A 17,536-nucleotide genomic window follows, 5' to 3' on the forward strand; every position below is an offset into this window, starting at 1 on the left:
TTTTCTTTCTTTTCTTTCTTTTCTTTCTTTTCTTTCTTTTCTTTCTTTTCTTTCTTTTCTCAGTGCAGCGTTTTACTTTCTTTCTTCCTTACTTACTTAGATGTTATTTTTCCCTCATTCCTTACCTTTTCCTTGCCCTTCCACTGGGTAAATATGGACAAGGACAAAAAGAGACGGATTGACGCGTATCTGATATCTTGCCTTCCTTTCTTAGACATGTATACACAACAAGACTTGGAATGAGCATGAACATGGATATGAACATTAGTATAGATTTATATAGCCAATACCTAGCCTAGACTAGACCTTGAGAATGAGTATCTTTTGGCTCTTCCGCATATGTATTGTGAATCTTGCATATTGTTACCTTAGGTTGGGTTTATATCTTGGGAAGTAGATGGTTGGGGGCGAACTCTGGCGCTGAGTTGACCCGGAAACCTTCAATTTTCCTCTCATAAAGCGGGGTACTACCCTCTTTGGGATAACTCGTCTCACCTCCCAATCTAACCCTCACTCTTTTACTCAAACACACACACCCACACAACTCCTCTATCTTTCTACAGCATATTACAACTACAACCAGCATCACGCAACATGGCGCCCCATCTGCTAAGCCTTCCAGGCGAGATACGCAACCATATCTACGAGTACACACTCACCGAAGAAGACGGCCTCTTCTACCTAGAAGATCAAGATGGTATTGGTCGACTCTGTTCAGGAGATCTCAAAGAGCTTGAGCAGATTGGCAAAGAAAGCGTGTGGTGTGAAACTTGTGAGGTAGTACACACCAATCAGTCCAGCGGAGAGGCTGCGACTACATTCGAGTATCGCAGCTGTAGCAACCCTAAATCCAGCACTCGTCACAACGAAAACATTCCTAAAGTCGAAGACGACAAGGCGCACTGCAAGCTTAGGATTGCCAATCAGTTACAGTTTGTATGTCGCCATCTTCGCAAAGAGACAAAGGGACTTGGTCTGCACCAAAACAAAGTAATATTCCTTAGTTTCGGTCTTGGCCTGGAATTCGATCGATGCGCCAGCTTTCTGCAGAGTTTGACACGCCAGAAAAAGGAGAATATCCGGACAATGATCGTAACAAAGGACTTGTATTGGGTGAAGAAGAAACAGGCCATGTCCCAACTCTTGGATATCTGCAAGCACTATCCCAAGAGCCGCATGGACATGCAATTGCCATTCCCTGCGGAAAGACCCTCCACATACCTCATGTTTGCCCAGGAAATGTACACGCATTTGGGCAAAAAACTAGCCATCCTGGAACGTGTAGAACCGGATTATCTGCTCTTGATTCAAAGGCATACCGAATGGTTGCAGAGACATGTCACAAAAGTACATTATACCAATGTACCCTCCAACTTTCGTGTTTTTCCAATCACCGCCGGCTTCGACGAACGGGATTTCAGGGATTGCATCGCTGATATGAAACATGGCGATGACAGGTCGGCCATAGAACATATTGGAGTCGATGCTTATGTAGCGTGGGTGAAGGACTGGATTCAGAATGGTGTCTGAGGGGGGCAATGGAATATTGGCATAGAGCAATCACAAGTGGACATGGTTCGATGCTTTCTGGTGAAAGCCTGGCGAGTCGCAATGGACCCGGCATGATGACTGGACCTCAGTAATGGGATATGGAAATGGCAATGTTTGCTCGATGATCGTTTCAGCAGGGTTAGGAAGAACAAAGGATTCTCAACGACGGACTCTACTGTATGCATTCATGAAGATGAAAAAAAAGGGGGGGGGGGCTATGTACAGAATATCCAAATACCAAACATGCTGTATGTGTCATCTACCTCTAACGTGGGATTCACTCAAGACGCCGGACTAGCAACCGACGTGGTAATTGGGCCGCTCTCGACATATGTACCGCTAAAGTACCAGTCCTCAGCGCCCGTGCCATCGTTGCCCTGGCGAGGCAGACGCAAAACACCAAGATGCCAGTCAGCGCCGTTGGACGACGTGCCGGTGGAAAAGGGCCCGGCGGTCTTGGCAAGCGTGTTGTTGCCAGTCGAGTGCCAGAAGGTCACCTGGTTGGAGGAAAAGTTGATTTCGTATGCCACGTTGTGCCACTCGTCGGCCTTGAGCTCCGTCTTCCACTTGCTCTGCCCGCTGACCATCCACTGCCTGTAAGACCGATCCAGATTAGCCATGGATTCCCGAAGCAAGCTCCCTCATACACACACTCTCTCTCTCAGATCTGGGAGTAGCAAGAAACTTACAGGTTGGTGTTGCTGGTTCCAGACTCGCCGCTAATCCAGCCATACTTGAGCTCGGTAAAGTGGCTCTCGAAAAACGCAATCTGGTGCTCGTTGGTGGCGCTGGGCACGTTTGTGCTGGAGCGCTTGATGGAGAAGTGGTAGAAGACGGTTCCCTGGTTGATGGGGGCTTTGGTCTGGGGAATCAGCTCTGTCCTCCACATGTCGCTGTTCCACTTGGCCGTGCTGTCGATGGTGATCTTGGCGCCTTGCTTGCTGCCTGTGTCGCCGGGGTTCTTGTAGTTGGGAGAGAGGTTGACTGTAGGGCGGTCAGCATGTGTGCTGTGATTGTTTTTGCTACATGTGTGTCTACGTACCGTATCGCGAGGTAGGGCCGGATCCGTGGATGTAGTATTGGTAGTCTTGGGAAGAGTGTCAGCTTCTCTTGGTTCTGCGGTGGAAAAGTTCTGGTGTAGCACTCACTGCCAACTTGGTTTGCCCAGGACCATTTTTCAAGGTCGGCGCTGGTCGTCATGTCGTTGAAGCGTCCGTCCCACAGGATGGTACCTGGCGGCTGTTAGTGATGGAAATGCACAAACATGTATTCCAGCGAACCCGCAGAGACGGCGCTCACGAGCGCGTTGACGATGGCCGTCTTTCCCAACATGTTGATGGTAACAGGAAATTTGACAAGTGTGGAGAGAAAAGTGTACAGTTCAAGACGCGACGTTAATCATAGCCATTCTACAGCACTATATAAAGGGCCGTTGTGATACTCCACACAAGACTTCTTGGCCTGAGAATGCAAGCGAGGCCCTCAATCTATGCTTGGAGCCCTGCACTTCAATATCCCGTAAACGACACATGACTTGGGTCCGATTCAAGCAATTACTCAATACGCGCTTGGTGACCATATTTTGCAATCAATCTATATGCGTCCACCGGCTTTTTAGGTGTAGAGGTGCTTCTAGCGGCGGCCACTCGGTCCGGGGTACTTTGCACTCCGTATAAGCCCGGGCGCGGAGAGCGGCGACCGTGATGCTGGATACGGGCCATGGCGGCACGTGGTCCGATGGTATTGATCTCGGGTTAGACGGAACTAGGGGGACGGCAAGGTCATTGGTGAATAGCGTGTGATATCGCAGGGTTGTCGAGATTAAGCTACATTAAGCCGGTGTGTGCCCCACAATTGGCTTCTTTTTGGCGCGAAGGCTGAAAGCTTGGGTGAAATGTGGCTTTGGCTGTCTATGAACTTGAGACACTTGGCGAGGAAGCTGCAGATTGAGGATTCTTGGTGTGATCTTGTTTGTGTTGCTGCGTTGGTAAAGAGCGGATGCAATATCCGAGTGTGACATGCACACTTGCGTCAAGATGATATGTTATTGTTCAGGACCCTCACCGATGTTTCGCATAGTCATCGGGTATGCAGCAGCAATGTCTTCTAGAAAAGACAGGGGCCGGGAAAACGCTAGCTTGACGCAGGTCAATCAAAATGAATCACGCAAGGCTGTTAAGCTGCGGTTACCAAGGTGCACGACAAACAGTCCTATGCCTCTTTGAGCTGATCATGGAGGCCTTTGTTCCATAGCTTCCACTAGAGTTCTTTCGTTTATTGTGCCCTTGGATCCAATGTCGAGACTGTCAGAAGATGTGTTGCACCTGATGCCGGGTGATCTGACATGGTGTGTTTATATGCGTTGAACATGCCAAACAGTTTGTGAATGTGATACGATGGCATAGTCGAGGATTGCAACGATAGCCTGCTCCGCTGCATTGAAAAGCAGCCAAGAATCAAAGTGAACGCCCTAAGTTGAGGGTTCACACAGATGTATGACGGTACGAATGCGGAGCCGATCGCGATCTGTACTACATGAGCTGCAAGACAACACTTTTCGCTTCTGCACCATCGTTTGCTTTCCTTGTTCGTTCCGTGAAAGAGCCAGCTATATTTGGAAATGCATGTTCCATACGAGCTTGCTTCGTAAACACCATGGTCAGTGTTTACTGTGGAGAATGCGTCCGAGGATATACTCTGGTGAGCCTTGGTAGAGGTGAATTTGGTGAGTAGACGATTACAAGCAGAGGGTTCATTGCCACTGCTTGTCCCAAGCCTGGGCATAGGATTGCAGCAGAATTCCTGCAATAACATGTCTGTGTGGACTGGTTCAACCGCTTTCGACTTGACTTCCCTGCATATTGTTGGGAGTAGCTGTGTAAAAGTTTCGATATCTCAGTGCGGTGAGGGAGGATTCTACGCCGCTCAACTTTGTCTTGTAGCAGCAGGTGATGGAGGTCGGGGCGAAAGGGGAATGGTGCACGGACCCACATACCAGCCTGTTGCCTTGGTGACATCACAAACAAGCGAAACAGACTTTCCCAGCTCCACCCACGGCTTACCAAAAGATCAGCCTGAACCATCAGAACCCTTATCGTCTGCACTTTTTCCGGATCGACCAGCACACGCCAAGACGAACATTTTTGTGTGCTTATTCTTCGCACCTCCTACACGATGGCCGATGCGCGCGGAGAGTACTGGTATTACGAGGACGGGGTGGATGCGAACAAGATTACAGTACCCGAACTACGCAGCATCCTACTTCGACACGGCGTCACATATCCATCCTCGGCGAAGAAGCCGGTCCTCGTGGGCCTCTTCAACGATGTCGTCCTGCCCCAAAAATCCCAGGTGCAAAGGGCGTACGCGCGGACGAAGCGATCGACGCGGGGCATCGTAGACGTCCCCTCCAGCTCGGCCAGCACGGTGGATACGGATGATGTCGAGGACGAAACCCTCGTCGCCCCTACACCCGCCACTGGGCGGCGGACACTACGAAGAACAGGGCGCTCAACGACGGAGGAGCCAGATCCGCCTCCGCCACGTGCCAAAACACCGTCTCGCACCGTGCCCGCCAAACACAGCAGGGCTCTCGAGCCCGAGATAGACGAGCGTCCCGCAGCAAGACGCACCCGCAAGAGCGCTACGCCCGCTCCGAAAGAGCCGAAAGAGCCGTCGCCCGAACCGGAAGCGTGGCATCGTAATGATGCCACAAGCCCTTTCACCCAAGAGAACCCTTTCCAGAGCGGAAGCTCACCCGCAGTGCCAGACGCCATTCTGCGCGACCGTCGGAGGCGGACTACAGGATACAGCCAGCATGAGAGGCGGAAGAGCGACGTACATCGCCGAAGGACAGTACAGCCCAAGACGGAGCAAGTAGACGATGGCATCATGGTGCCCACACGCGGAACTTTTGACGTGGCCGACCCGCGTGTAAAGCAGGAGGAAAACGATACCACAGATGCGGGCGAAGAATTCACGGCGGAGGAGCAGCTCGAGCTGGTGCGTGAGCGTGCAAAGGCTGGCGAGGTGGATATCCTCCCACCGAGAAGAAGGCAGAAGAAAGCAAAGGCCACTGGCACTATCAAGGCGATGGCTGGGACTCTACTTCTTACTGCTGCAACGGCTTTTGCGGGCGTCTGGCGACAAGAGAAGATCAACGTTGGCTTCTGTGGCATGGGACGAGAGGCCACTGCGCTTGCCGGCGTAGAGATACCGAGCTGGGCTACTCCAATACTTCCACAATGTGAGCCTTGCCCGCCACATGCGCAGTGCTACCGAGGCCTGAATCTCCGATGCGATCCCGACTTCATCAAGAAAGACCATCCACTATCTCTGGGTGGCCTGCTTCCCCTTCCAGCAACGTGTGAGCCGGACAGTGCAAAGACCCGCAAAGTAAACGGCATTGCCAACAGAGGCGTCGAGATTCTCCGACAGCGCAAGGCACAGTACGAATGTGGCGAGCCCGACTCCGAAGGGCATCCCGTAGAAAGCCCCGAGATCAGCGAAGTGGATCTCAAGGCGCAGATGGCTGCTCAAAAAAGCAAGAGTTTGACGGATCAAGAGTTTAGTGATTTGTTTGACCGGGCTTTTCCCGAACTTATGATGCGTGAGGAGATTGTTCAAAGCACGGATGAGTAAGTACTCTTCTCTCAGGTCCCAAACCATATGTGCATATTTCTGACTTGGAATTGTACTAATCAGTTCCTCTTCCTTGGACACAGAACAACCGGCAAACGGCGTCTTGCATCAACCTCTCTCGCAAAGCTCTCCCTCTCCTGTAGCATCCGAAGATCCCTCCGACAATCTTTTGAACGACATCTTCTCCAGATTGTAATGGTCTTGATGCTGATTGCCACGGGCTCCTACGGCAAGTACTCTTACACCAGCAACCGAGCCATGGAAGTTCGCGCAAAGCAGCTGGCAAGCGACGCGTACGACAGGCTCCAAGACCAGGCTGCACTCTGCTATCAACAGCCTAGTGTGGAGAAGGGCATCAGTATGACACAACTTCGTGACGACGTCTTGCGCACTGAGTTCAATGCGTCTCGACGACAGAAACTGTGGAAAAGAGTCCAAGCAAAGGTCGAAAAGAATAGCAACGTTCGTGCAGGTGTGCGAACAACAGCTAACGGCGATGTCGCTCGCATGTGGGAATGGGTTGGTCCCGTAAAGCGGCTCGAGGATGGCCGGTTTAGTCTTGGCATTGGAAGCAGTCCTCCATCTGCCGCGAAAGACACCAAGGAAGTCCAGAAATGGGATGAGGGGCGTCCCGTGTACTAGTCTTTTGCCCGTGTTTCCTTTGTTCTTCAGAATGGCTTCACAGGTCAGCTACGATCATTGCGAGAAGATGGACGGGTGGACATTTTCATTTGATTTGCTGCGATGATACCATAACGACGAATTCATTTTTATCTTCAATCTCTCCCAGCATGCCACCTGATTGTGATGTTTTGAATCTTGGCAGTGGCTGGTGAGTGGCGCATGAGCACCGGCTTACTAACCTAGCCGAAGCCCACACACGCTAGCAATATCGGACCAGCGACCATCAACACCTCCAGCACCACCGCCAACCTTTCGCTCATACTAACCACAGAGCAAAATCCGTCAAAATGGTGAGTGAGATCATTTACTATTTGCGACTGCGCAGTACAACAGTCACGACACGAGTGGGCGATTCGACGAATCTTCGATGACGATGGCAAATTTCCGGAACGTACAACCTCACAACAACGGACACTGGGATTGGTCTCGGCATTTTGAAATAGATGGGTGGTGAAGGGAAAAGGAGAATACGACGCCGCGACGAAGGAAGTCGGAAAGAATCAGCGCAAGTGGTGCGGGCTTGAGAGATGGCAGAGTTCAAAGCAGGACACTCATGCGTCCATGTCTCGCTATATCACAGAGTGGCCACCGCTAGGACAAGGTCGCGCCCCCGAGTTGGCTCAGACACTATAATTCTCCTCGTTCGCTTTCTCGCTCGCATTGGTCGCCTCTCCGACACGTCCCTGGCCCGTCAATCACGCCGACGCCGACGCTGCTCGCCTACTCGTGTCGCATACTCGACTGTTACTGGAAAACGGTCACATGGTTAGAGGAGGTCGTGAGATAAATGCTGACTTTGGTGTCTCAGGTCAACGTTCCCAAGACCCGCCGAACCTACTGCAAGGGCAAGGACTGCAAGAAGCACACCCAGCACAAGGTCACCCGTCAGTGGTCCATGCTCCTACACGTTGTTTTCACATACTGAAACAAGGTAGAATACAAGGCAGGAAAGGCCTCTCTGTTCGCACAGGGTAAGCGTCGTTATGACCGCAAGCAATCCGGTTACGGAGGTCAGACCAAGCCCGTTTTCCACAAGGTATGATTGGCCACATGCGAGCTGCGGAGTCGATGCTGACGATACGCAGAGGGCGAAAACCACCAAGAAGGTCGTTCTCCGTCTAGAGTGCACTGCTTGCAAGACCAAGGCACAGGTATGTTCTACCACGACGGCCTGCTATGCCGCCGCTAACCCGAAAATAGCTTGCCCTCAAGCGATGCAAGCACTTTGAGCTTGGTGGTGACAAGAAGACCAAGGGTGCTGCTCTCGTCTTCTAAACGTGCGCCTTGTTTCTCTCTCTTTTGCTAGGCTCTCGGCGTAGTCTTCGGGCGGATGGAATGGACGGCTCTACCTTCGACTCAAGCAATGCATTGACCATCAGTGCAACACGAATGAAGACGTGTGAGGCGGAAGATTTGGCGACACAGGGTCACCAGCCACGAATTTACGGACTGTAACCTACATATGCATCAAATGGAGCTCGATTGAAGGGACCGCAAAAGATTGCTTGCCAGACTAGGTGCCAGTGATGTAGTGAAGGCGTGCCATGTGAAGATGGCCAAATCAAGCAGGTACTAGCGATAGCGTCTTGGGCGTTTAGGTGGGAGTCACGTCCCGTCATAAGCACCCCTCCAACCCCACCAACGCGTAACGGCTTACCTCACCTCAGCCATGTAGCCCGGTTCACTATACATCGAGTGTGAAAAGACACTCGACTCCTCCACGTCGCCATGGCTGAAGCGAAAAAGACGGTCCTGATTATTGGTGGCGGCGCCGTGGGAGCCATTGCAGCCGTCAACTTGGAAGTTGGTGGGCTCGCCGCCGTCACGGTCGTGTTGCGATCCAACTACAATGTGGTCAAAGAAAAGGGCTACACAATCCACAGCTGTGATCATGGTGTCTTGGACGGCTGGAGGCCCAGTGTTGGTATGCTGCAGCGCATTCAAGTACACAAGGAATACAAGCAGGCTAACACTACCAAGTCCGCAACACGGTTCCCAATCTTGTCGAAGAAGGCATTCCACCATACGACTATGTCATTCTCTGCACCAAGAACATTCCCGACGCCTCGCCTACAGCCGTTGAACTGGCCACCCCGGCACTTCCCAAGAACAGCGGCAAGACGACGCTTCTTCTGCTCCAGAACGGGATTAACATTGAGAAGCCCTTCCTGAGGGCGCATCCCAATGTTCCCATACTTTCTGGAATATCCATGATTGGCAGCGCGGAGCCTTCGCCAGGCCACATTGTGCATGATGAAGCCGACAAGCTGCTCATCGGCGCCTTTCCCACCTCCAACATCAATCCTGCGGTGCCCGAGCGCCGAGCCGAGGAGCTTGTAGCGATCTACGGCAAAGCAGGAAAGACGGACTGCCAGTATTCACCCGAGGTCCTACATGACCGTTGGAAGAAGCTCGTGTTCAACGCGGCCTTGAACCCAATCTGCGCCATCACGGGCCTGGACGATGGACGCATCCGGCTTGCAGACGGCGCACTGGATGGTCTTGTCAGGCCAGCGATGCGAGAAATCGTGGCCGCTGCCAAAGCCGTGAATGGAGTGGAGCTGGGCGATGACGTAGTGGAAGCTACCATCAACATTGATCCGCTAGAGAGCTATCTGAAGCCGAGTATGCAGCAAGATCTCGAAAAGGTGCGTTCGCGAAACGATCGAGCCATACACTTGGGCAAAGCAAACATGCTGACAATTCACAGGGCAACTGGATCGAGTTCGAGAACCTAGTGGGCGAGCCGCTCAGGGCAGGAAAGAATGCTGGTGTTCCCATGCCGACGCTCGAGGTGCTGTACCACATTGCGAAAGCGATCCAATGGCGCACCAGGGAAAAGAGGGGTCTCGTCAGCGTACCACCGAAAGGTTCCAATAGCGTCTTGTAGCCTTTGAATAAGCACTGTTTCAACCCGTATATGCCCAAAATAACAAAGTTCCGGCCAATGACAGTGTGGGCTCGCGTCCTGAAGGAGTCGCATATGGCGTAACGTCCAGGTGTGTCTGATGTGCATATGCCCATGTATGGCACAGTAGGCGTAAATGGACCCTTTGGGGAGGCTGAACCCTGTGTTTCAAGCATGACGATATCTTCCACACATGTGCAAACCCCCCGTCCAGACCGTCGCGAGGGGTGTAGTTTTTGATTTCTCTCTACCATGGTGAAGCGCGACGCATACGTAATGCGCGATATTTGTCTTCGCTTGAGCTGGTATTCTGTCCATGTCCTGAGCCATGAGCAGGGCTGCTTGCAGAGACGTCGTCGTGCACTTTTGCTTGCCAGTATCGGCTGGCCTGTGCGCTCGAGTGTTTCGTTTTGCTCGTACACAGTCGATGACGAGCAACCACGGCGACATGAGGACAGAGCACTTGGTGTGTGTTTGTATCGCCTTGATCAGCACACGGGATCAGCGTGGCGACCATGGTTTCGAGCACCAAGGAGGCGAGATGCAGTGGGATCGTGACCTCGGAGCCATGGCCGGTCAGCCAGCGATTGGGCGGTCATGGGTCCGCTCCGCCGTGTCAGGGGACAGCTTCCAGAAGGCAAAGCGGGCCAACGCCTTACCGCTGCAAGGGCAGGAGATGCGTGGTTGCAAAAACCGGTACGCGCGGGTGATCTTGGGCGCTGACAGCAGCGCGAGGCCGGGATGTGCCAGGTTTTTGGGTGGCGGTGCAGTTCAAGCTGGAGGCGTGCTTGGCGAATGACGAATGACGCTGCTGGCCGCCAACGGGCTGCGACTCAAGGGCAAGCGACGAGCAAGAGTCAAGAATCTTTCACGTCAGCCACGTGAACCCTATACATACTTGGCCGCGCCGCCTGAGACTGCGTCCCTACATCGCCTGCCCCCTCCGGTTAGCACCTGCTCCCCCCCTCACCGTTCTTTGAGCGCTTTCAAGCGCGCGCCGAGGCTTGGATTCTACTCAGCCTTCGTATCACAATCAGCTCCGCCATTTTAGCACGCTGCGAAGCCTGTCAAACCCCAACCGTCGAACCGGAACACCCGGCCATCAGCCAGTCATCCTCTCAGCCTCGCCTCATACGATTGCGCTAGGAATACTTGAACTCGACATCCCAAGGCAACCACGTTTGGTCCTGCCAGTCGCTACACGCTGCGACGCCTGACCCGGACATCATGCCCAACATGACAGCCAACGGAGTCCGCAGAAAAGACACCACAAAGGGCCCGCCGCTGCGCATTCTATCCTTAGGTACGTGGGTGTGAGGCACTGCTTCAATACCAAGGGCGGGGTGGCTAACGTGTTTGGGCAGATGGCGGCGGCGTGCGGGGGTACTCGATGCTCATCATCCTCCAGGAATTAATGCATCGAACCTTTGTCGAGACAGAGGGCCGCGCGCCCAAGAGACACGAACTCCCCAAGCCATGCGAGCACTTCGACCTCATTGTGGGAACAGGCACCGGCGGCCTGATTGCCATTATGCTGGGGCGCCTGAGGATGGACGTTGAGACGTGCAAAGACGTCTATGTGCGCATGACAAGACGAGTCTTCGAAACAGACAAGACATTTGCTGGTATACCCTACCGCTCAACCCTGTTCAAGGCCTCCAAGTTGGAGGAGGCCATTATGCAATGCGTGCGCGAACACACCATCTACGACGACGAAGGCAACGACACTCACGAGGGGCGCGACACCCCACCCATGACTCCTGGAAGCGCCATCTCGGGCCGTATGCAGAGGAGTGCTAGTAACGCCAGCAACTACAGTCAGATTGGCATGTCGCCTGTGAACATGCGGATAGCTGCCATGAAGTGGGGGAATCCACATGCTTTGCTCTACGACAACCGCGAGGAGCGTACCAAGACGTGAGTTTTATTAATCCCCGAAAGAATGGTCAGTTGACTAACATGCTGTAGCGCCGTCACAGCCGTTTACAAAGGTACCAAAAAGTCGAGCAGCGGCCAGATCCTCCTCCGCTCCTACGATTCCCGCAAAGAACCACCTATAGAACCTAATGCCACAATCTGGCAAGCCGGTCGAGCCACCTCTGCGACTGCGCTGGCTTTCAAGCCTATCCAGATCGGCCAGTCCGTCTTCCTTGACGAAGGCTCCGGCAAATACAACCCCGCTCCTATGGCTCTGGACGAAGCTGTTGTCAACGAATGGCCTGGGCGTGAAGTTGGTGTCTTTGTAAGCATCGGCACTGGCAAGCGGCCCGAAGGCACAAATGCCCAACAACACTTGTGGTGGGAAGGTTTCGTTTCAGGCGGCATCGGAGACTTTGCAGAGGCCAGACGAAGGCTGATATCAAAGATTGAAGGATGCGAAAAGACGCACAAGGAAATGAAGGACCACCTCGCAAAAAGACATGTCAACCCGGAGAACTACTACCGCCTGAACGTAAACGTCGGTGTAGGCGAATTTGGAATGAATGAGTGGAATGCCCTGGCCGAGATCAGCACAAACACGCGCATGTACTTGGCCGAGCAGAGCGTGCAGGGTATGACAATGGACGCGGCCGCCAAGATTGCACGGATACACTTTGCCAAGATACGATGGGAGCGCGCCGCCAAAGGAGAGTCGCCATACTCACCATGCGCACAAGCACCAAACAAGCCCCTTCCCCAGGTCCCAGACCCGGCGCCCATGGCCGTCGAACTCCCAGCGGAAGAGCTCTCACCAGACTATTATACAAACATACATCCTGCCTTCCGGCCTCCACCGACACAACGTCAACCCTCAGATAATGACAAGTTCCTGGTTGTCAGCTCTGGGGAGCACCCGCCCTCTCCAGACCCCGACTATGACCTACTACCTCGACATTCCGGTGAACTTGTCTCACCTGGTCGCCGTTCAGCCGACCAATTCACAACAGGGCGTCCTGTATCCATGGTGAGCTCTGCAAACAGCTGGGACGATGGGCTATCAAATGCGCCGCCTAGGCCCCCCAAGACACCTTTGCAAGACGGATCAAGACCACCACCGTCCATCTCGGTTGTTTCCCCCATATTGCCACCTGCCGGCTTGTCGTTTTCGAGACCACCCCCAGGTGCACCCCTGCCCTACCCGGATACGGATGGACCACCTCCGATTGTGAACAAAGCGACAAAACCCGACTACACGCGGTAAAATCTGAATTTGACTTGTCCTTTTTTGCATATACAACGGATCAACAGGCGTTTATGAACTGATGAAATGAGCCGTCCTCACGAAAGAGAAGTAGAGAGGCTTTGGATACGAAAGTGCATGATTGAAACCAAGGAATTCCCAGTTTCAGGAGAATTAGTTTGATACCCACACTTGAAATCTCTTTTATTTTTTTATGTTTTTTTTTCTTCCACATCTCAATGTATGCAAGGATTACTTGAAATTACTCATGTTCCATTTTCAATTCTTCACATGATGCTGTGTGATGCATCCCCATACGCCTCATCAGCCTCGCCCGTCGTCATCTTGAGGCTCCAAGTTTCAAGTTCCCCGAAAGGAAGGTAACATGGAACCTAAATGGGGGGGAAACGTCTTCCGCAAACGCAAAATAACGGCACTCCCCTGCAAACAAGCACAGTCTAGACGTCGCTCTCAACCTTGTCCTCCTCCTTGGCCTCAGACTTGACAGCCACACCCTCGTCGTCATCCAGAGACGTCACGTCCTCGGCCTTTGCATCCATCTCGGTCTCGGCGCCACGCGCATGCACAGCCTCGCCGTCGTCGTCCTTGTCCTTGTCCTTGTCCTTGCCCTTGTCGTCGCCCTTGTTCTTGCGACTGCGCTTCCTCGGCGTAGCACGCACCTCGTCGTCATCAACGTTTTTGTTCTTGCGCTTCCGCGGTGTAACTGCTTTCTTGGGCGTAGCGGGCTTGTTTTTGGTCGTCGTCGTCGTCGTAGTAGTAGCACTACCGCCATCCTCACTACTTCCATTGCCTCCTCGGAGAGCTGCCAACTCGCTCTTCAACGTGCCTTTGAGTCGGTCCACCATGATCCGGCATGCACCGACGGACTTGCCTTCTGGACGCGGGGCATTCTGCACATAGGAAGAAGGAAGGGGGGATATGTTAGTGTAAGAACTGTAGAGCGGGGGGGTATATATATTTTTCTTCCTGCGGGGGAAAGATGGGGGGAGACGAACGGTGAAGTCGAGTTTGGCGTTTGAGAATTCGACGAGGTTGAAGTAGTAGGCGAGCTGTTGGGTTTGGAGAGACTTGTTAGTTGGGGCTTGTGGGGAGGAGGAGGGTGTTTGTGCATACGCGTTGGCGGTCGGTCCAGCCTTTGCCGGCTTTGGCGCCTTCGTTGTCGGACATGGTGGGTGGGTGTGCACGTGTGGTGGTGTGTTGGTGGTGTTGGTGGAGTGGCTTTGGAGAAGGTAGATGTTGGAGTTGGATGGTGTGCGAGAATGAAAGGAGTGGGAGGGGGAGAGAGCGAAAAGGCTGGGGGATGGGTTGTTTTTATGTGCGCAACGGAGAAAGTGAAGTGAAACCGGAGACCGCGAAATCACATACATAGTGAAGGTGAAATCACAACAACCAACGCGTCAGATGAAATCCGCAAGTGAGAGCTTCCGCATTTTACTCCATACTATCGGTTTATTATGCTAATCAAGTTCATACGCATCAACTCCCCATTGCCGCAGTGTAAGACACAAATGCATACCCACTGTGCTGCAGTCAAGATGCGACAGACAGCCAACTCGGAAAAGTGAGATTACCCCAAGCAAAACCCCTTGTACCATGAACCCCCCCCCCCCGTATTCCCACGCTCAGAACTAAAGGCACACTATGCATAACCAGCTCATTCCTTCACAGCACGAGCAGAGTCGTAAACCCACTAGACATAGCTATCAAAAGTATCCAGCTGCTCCTCCTTGATCTCCTCCTTGACGCTGGACTCGTCCTCGTCGTCTTCATCCACCATCTCAGGCGTAGCGTTCTTGGGCTTGGACTTTCCACGCGCCTTCTTGGGCTTGGGCTCCGCGCCGCTGAGGTCCTCGTCCGACTTGTTCTTGCGCTTTCGCGGAGTCGCAGACGCCGCTTTCTTGGGCGTGCTCGAGGGAACCGGTGCGCCAGACGACATGGCGTCCCAGTCGGACTTGAAGGTCCGCTTGAGTGCGTTGATCTTTTGACGGAACCCATTTGCGTTGCGGTCTGCTGGATAGCAGCCCTCCTGTGCTGCGTTAGTTTGGAGTTACCTGTATGTGTGTGTGTGTTTTCTGGGTGCCGTGGGGGATACCTACGTCCCATTTCAAGGTGACGTCTTGCTTGGTGATGAGGTATAGGAGACTGGAGAGCTGTTCGTAGTTAGTGGTGCTGGGTGTTGGGGGCGCGACTTGGGTATACCAGCTCTGATCGGACCATCCAGCCTTGGAGCTCTTGGAGTCGTCCGCCATGCTGGATACTTGCTGGAGAGGTCGGAGTATGTAGTTGCTTTGATGAACAGTTTGGTAGAATGGTTGTAGAAATGGCGGGGTTGAAGGATTTAAGTTCAAGTTCAGGTGGAGACGTTGGTCTGTGAATGAAGGTGAGACGTGTAGAACTTGATGTGAGCAGTGAAGGAGGGCACAAGATGATTAGGGAAGTGCTGAGGCGGCTGGTGAGACCACTGTGCGTGCTTGTTTCAGCTATCAGAATGCTATATAGTAAAAGTGAGCCTTGTTTACTTATAAAATTAGTAGTGAATGCCTGTGACGAGGTGATTGAAGAATGCGAGAACAGGTATACTTTCATTCTCCAGGTTGACGGGTTTACTGCACGAGGTAGTCTCATTTCCCTAGATAACGGTACTATTCATTAGATTGTAAATTAGTATTTCCTGTGTAGGGTATACTCGGTAAATAGGCCCAGTGTTCATGAGCTTCACTGCTCTCTATAGTTGACAATGATTCATCTCACAACAGCAACCAGTGCCAGCTTCTGCACAGCACATGAAAGCAAGTATTTGTAGAATTCTGCATCAATCAACATGACAAAATGCACAAAGACATGCTAGAGAAGCACGAAGACGCTTTTCAAACTATGCCACTGCTTATAGTGGTGAGTAGTCATCGCACCACCTATTCCTCCGACTCTGCCCATACATCAGCACGCAGCCTATGTATCATTGCCCCCCTAATACAGGCGATGCATACAAATTCGTACAAAAAAAATAGGTACATGCATAGACAAGAAAAAGCAGAGAAAGAAATCATACCACGCATAATCTGTCCTGTCCAAAAGCGGCAAGCCCCAAATAGGGATGTGGATGCACAGGCAAAGCTAAAGCCCGTGATTCGACGAATTAGGAGCGCCCCAGCTATACCGCATACACACATGTGCATTACATACCATTCGTTTTCTCCCCCCCCCCCCCAGCCGCTCTTCTCCGATGGTTGGATCCGCGATTGCGGGCCTTCCCGTTAGTGGCTGCGTCGTTGTCTGCTGGTGGTTTCTTACTTTGCAGGCGCATGGACTTGGGACCTAAGTCGGTATCTCTCTATTCCCATGCCGCGCGCAGGAGTAACTTGATGTCTAAATTTCCATGTTGTTAAGATGGGGGGGGGGGGATTTAATATTTGGAGGTAGCTCTGCATGGAATGAGGTTACGATGGCGATGCAGTCCTTTTTTTTAGAATTCAAAGGATTTTGCAATAGACACGCATCGCCAAGTCCCAGCAACGCAATTGAAGAAACCCCAAGTACTTAGTATGCGTAAGTAAGCGTAACTTACCCGGACGTACTTACTTTACATGCTGATGGCTTTGTGGAATTTCTTAGACTACGTAGACACTGCAGGACGATGCAGACATCCTTCCGTTCAGCCGTCCAACGGTAAAGAAAAAATAAATGTAAAAAAAAAACTCCGAGATAAATATACACTTACACGCGCTATACACATGTTTATCACTAAGAGTGTGTTGATACTAGCAGGGCCGTGAACGATAACCCCCCCACTACCATCATCATTATCATATCCCGTGCATCCCGTGCATCCCATCCCACCCTCAAGCCCCCCCCCTCCCCCCCACTTCAGTCTAGCTCAGCTTCCATCATGCCAAATAAGCACAGCGACCAGAAACCTCAGTGACATTCCAAAAAAAGAAAAGAAAAAAAAGGGGTAAGTAGTAGTGTAAGCAAGCACCATACACAGCTGGAGAGGACCGGTTAGGAATGGATATTCCAGGCACTGCGTTTATCCTTCCACCCGGCTCTCTATTTTTCTCTCTCTCTCTCTCTCTTTTCTCTCGGATGCAACCGGGCGTTGAATACAGGCTACGTAGGGGCGGAGACTATGGGATGTGGAACTGCCAAGTATAGTATGTGCACTAAGTGAAGTGCGGATCCGAGCAGACAAGAAGATGGATGGGTGGATGGACGGATGGATGGATGGGATAGGATGGATTCATTGCGTGTCCCCGCAGATACAATCAGTGGTTTAGTTGGAGAGAGGGGGTGTCGGAGTTTACATGGAATAGCAACGATGGCAATGGCTGGAGCTGGCTGGAGCTGGCGGGGAGAGATGGGATTAGAGTGAGATTCTAGATGTGGCTGGTTGCGACATTCACATGTTGGACTGGAGGAGAACCGTGTTTCTTTTTTTTCATGTGAGCGGGGTTAAAGTTTATCGACGGTTGTTGATATCATCGACGGGCTGTCTCACCGTGGCTGCAGATGGCGAGTTGAGCCAATTAGCAACTGTTGCAATCGCCAGCATTCATGACATGTAGTAGAGCATT

At 52.3% G+C, this 17,536-nt stretch overlaps 8 protein-coding genes across 8 annotated transcripts; 5 read left to right on the top strand and 3 right to left on the bottom strand.

Annotated features, from left to right (window-relative positions):
• Positions 1-594: 594 nt before the first annotated feature.
• Positions 595-1,530, top strand: SETTUDRAFT_32027 (uncharacterized protein; the record flags this gene model as incomplete). The annotated part of the gene is made up of 1 exon (XM_008028798.1): positions 595-1,530. The coding sequence occupies one exon, from the start codon at positions 595-597 to the stop codon at positions 1,528-1,530; it is 936 nt and encodes a 311-aa protein (XP_008026989.1).
• A 302-nt stretch (positions 1,531-1,832) lies between these two features.
• Positions 1,833-2,883, bottom strand: SETTUDRAFT_90713 (uncharacterized protein; the record flags this gene model as incomplete). The annotated part of the gene is made up of 5 exons (XM_008029145.1): positions 1,833-2,145; positions 2,241-2,535; positions 2,594-2,638; positions 2,700-2,783; positions 2,832-2,883. 5 exons carry the CDS (start codon positions 2,881-2,883, stop codon positions 1,833-1,835), a joined length of 789 nt encoding a protein of 262 aa, XP_008027336.1.
• Positions 2,884-4,693: 1,810 nt separating this feature from the next.
• SETTUDRAFT_163624 (uncharacterized protein) lies at positions 4,694-6,954 on the top strand. The gene is made up of 2 exons (XM_008029146.1): positions 4,694-6,188; positions 6,276-6,954. The coding sequence occupies exons 1-2, from the start codon at positions 4,726-4,728 to the stop codon at positions 6,832-6,834; spliced, it is 2,022 nt and encodes a 673-aa protein (XP_008027337.1). The 5' UTR covers positions 4,694-4,725; the 3' UTR covers positions 6,835-6,954.
• A 170-nt stretch (positions 6,955-7,124) lies between these two features.
• SETTUDRAFT_117060 (uncharacterized protein) lies at positions 7,125-8,368 on the top strand. Its single transcript, XM_008029147.1, has 5 exons — positions 7,125-7,166; positions 7,685-7,760; positions 7,812-7,912; positions 7,962-8,027; positions 8,077-8,368. Exons 1-5 carry the CDS (start codon positions 7,164-7,166, stop codon positions 8,149-8,151), a joined length of 321 nt encoding a protein of 106 aa, XP_008027338.1. The 5' UTR covers positions 7,125-7,163; the 3' UTR covers positions 8,152-8,368.
• Positions 8,369-8,543: 175 nt separating this feature from the next.
• Positions 8,544-9,791, top strand: SETTUDRAFT_163627 (uncharacterized protein). The gene is made up of 3 exons (XM_008029148.1): positions 8,544-8,800; positions 8,857-9,524; positions 9,587-9,791. The coding sequence occupies exons 1-3, from the start codon at positions 8,605-8,607 to the stop codon at positions 9,764-9,766; spliced, it is 1,044 nt and encodes a 347-aa protein (XP_008027339.1). The 5' UTR covers positions 8,544-8,604; the 3' UTR covers positions 9,767-9,791.
• Positions 9,792-10,755: 964 nt separating this feature from the next.
• Positions 10,756-13,156, top strand: SETTUDRAFT_163628 (uncharacterized protein). Its single transcript, XM_008029149.1, has 3 exons — positions 10,756-11,087; positions 11,149-11,701; positions 11,753-13,156. The coding sequence occupies exons 1-3, from the start codon at positions 11,012-11,014 to the stop codon at positions 12,963-12,965; spliced, it is 1,842 nt and encodes a 613-aa protein (XP_008027340.1). The 5' UTR covers positions 10,756-11,011; the 3' UTR covers positions 12,966-13,156.
• Positions 13,157-13,585: 429 nt separating this feature from the next.
• SETTUDRAFT_54109 (uncharacterized protein) lies at positions 13,586-14,132 on the bottom strand (the record flags this gene model as incomplete). Its single annotated transcript, XM_008028916.1, has 3 exons — positions 13,586-13,855; positions 13,961-14,014; positions 14,079-14,132. Coding segments are annotated over 3 exons (378 nt in total), but the record flags the coding sequence as incomplete, so codon positions are not given.
• Positions 14,133-14,655: 523 nt separating this feature from the next.
• On the bottom strand, positions 14,656-15,214 carry SETTUDRAFT_20319 (uncharacterized protein; the record flags this gene model as incomplete). Its single annotated transcript, XM_008028695.1, has 2 exons — positions 14,656-14,991; positions 15,062-15,214. 2 exons carry the CDS (start codon positions 15,212-15,214, stop codon positions 14,656-14,658), a joined length of 489 nt encoding a protein of 162 aa, XP_008026886.1.
• Positions 15,215-17,536: the final 2,322 nt, after the last annotated feature.

Source organism: Exserohilum turcica (assembly GCF_000359705.1).
Source record: "Exserohilum turcica Et28A unplaced genomic scaffold SETTUscaffold_3, whole genome shotgun sequence".
Classification (NCBI taxonomy): Eukaryota; Fungi; Ascomycota; class Dothideomycetes; order Pleosporales; family Pleosporaceae; genus Exserohilum; species Exserohilum turcicum.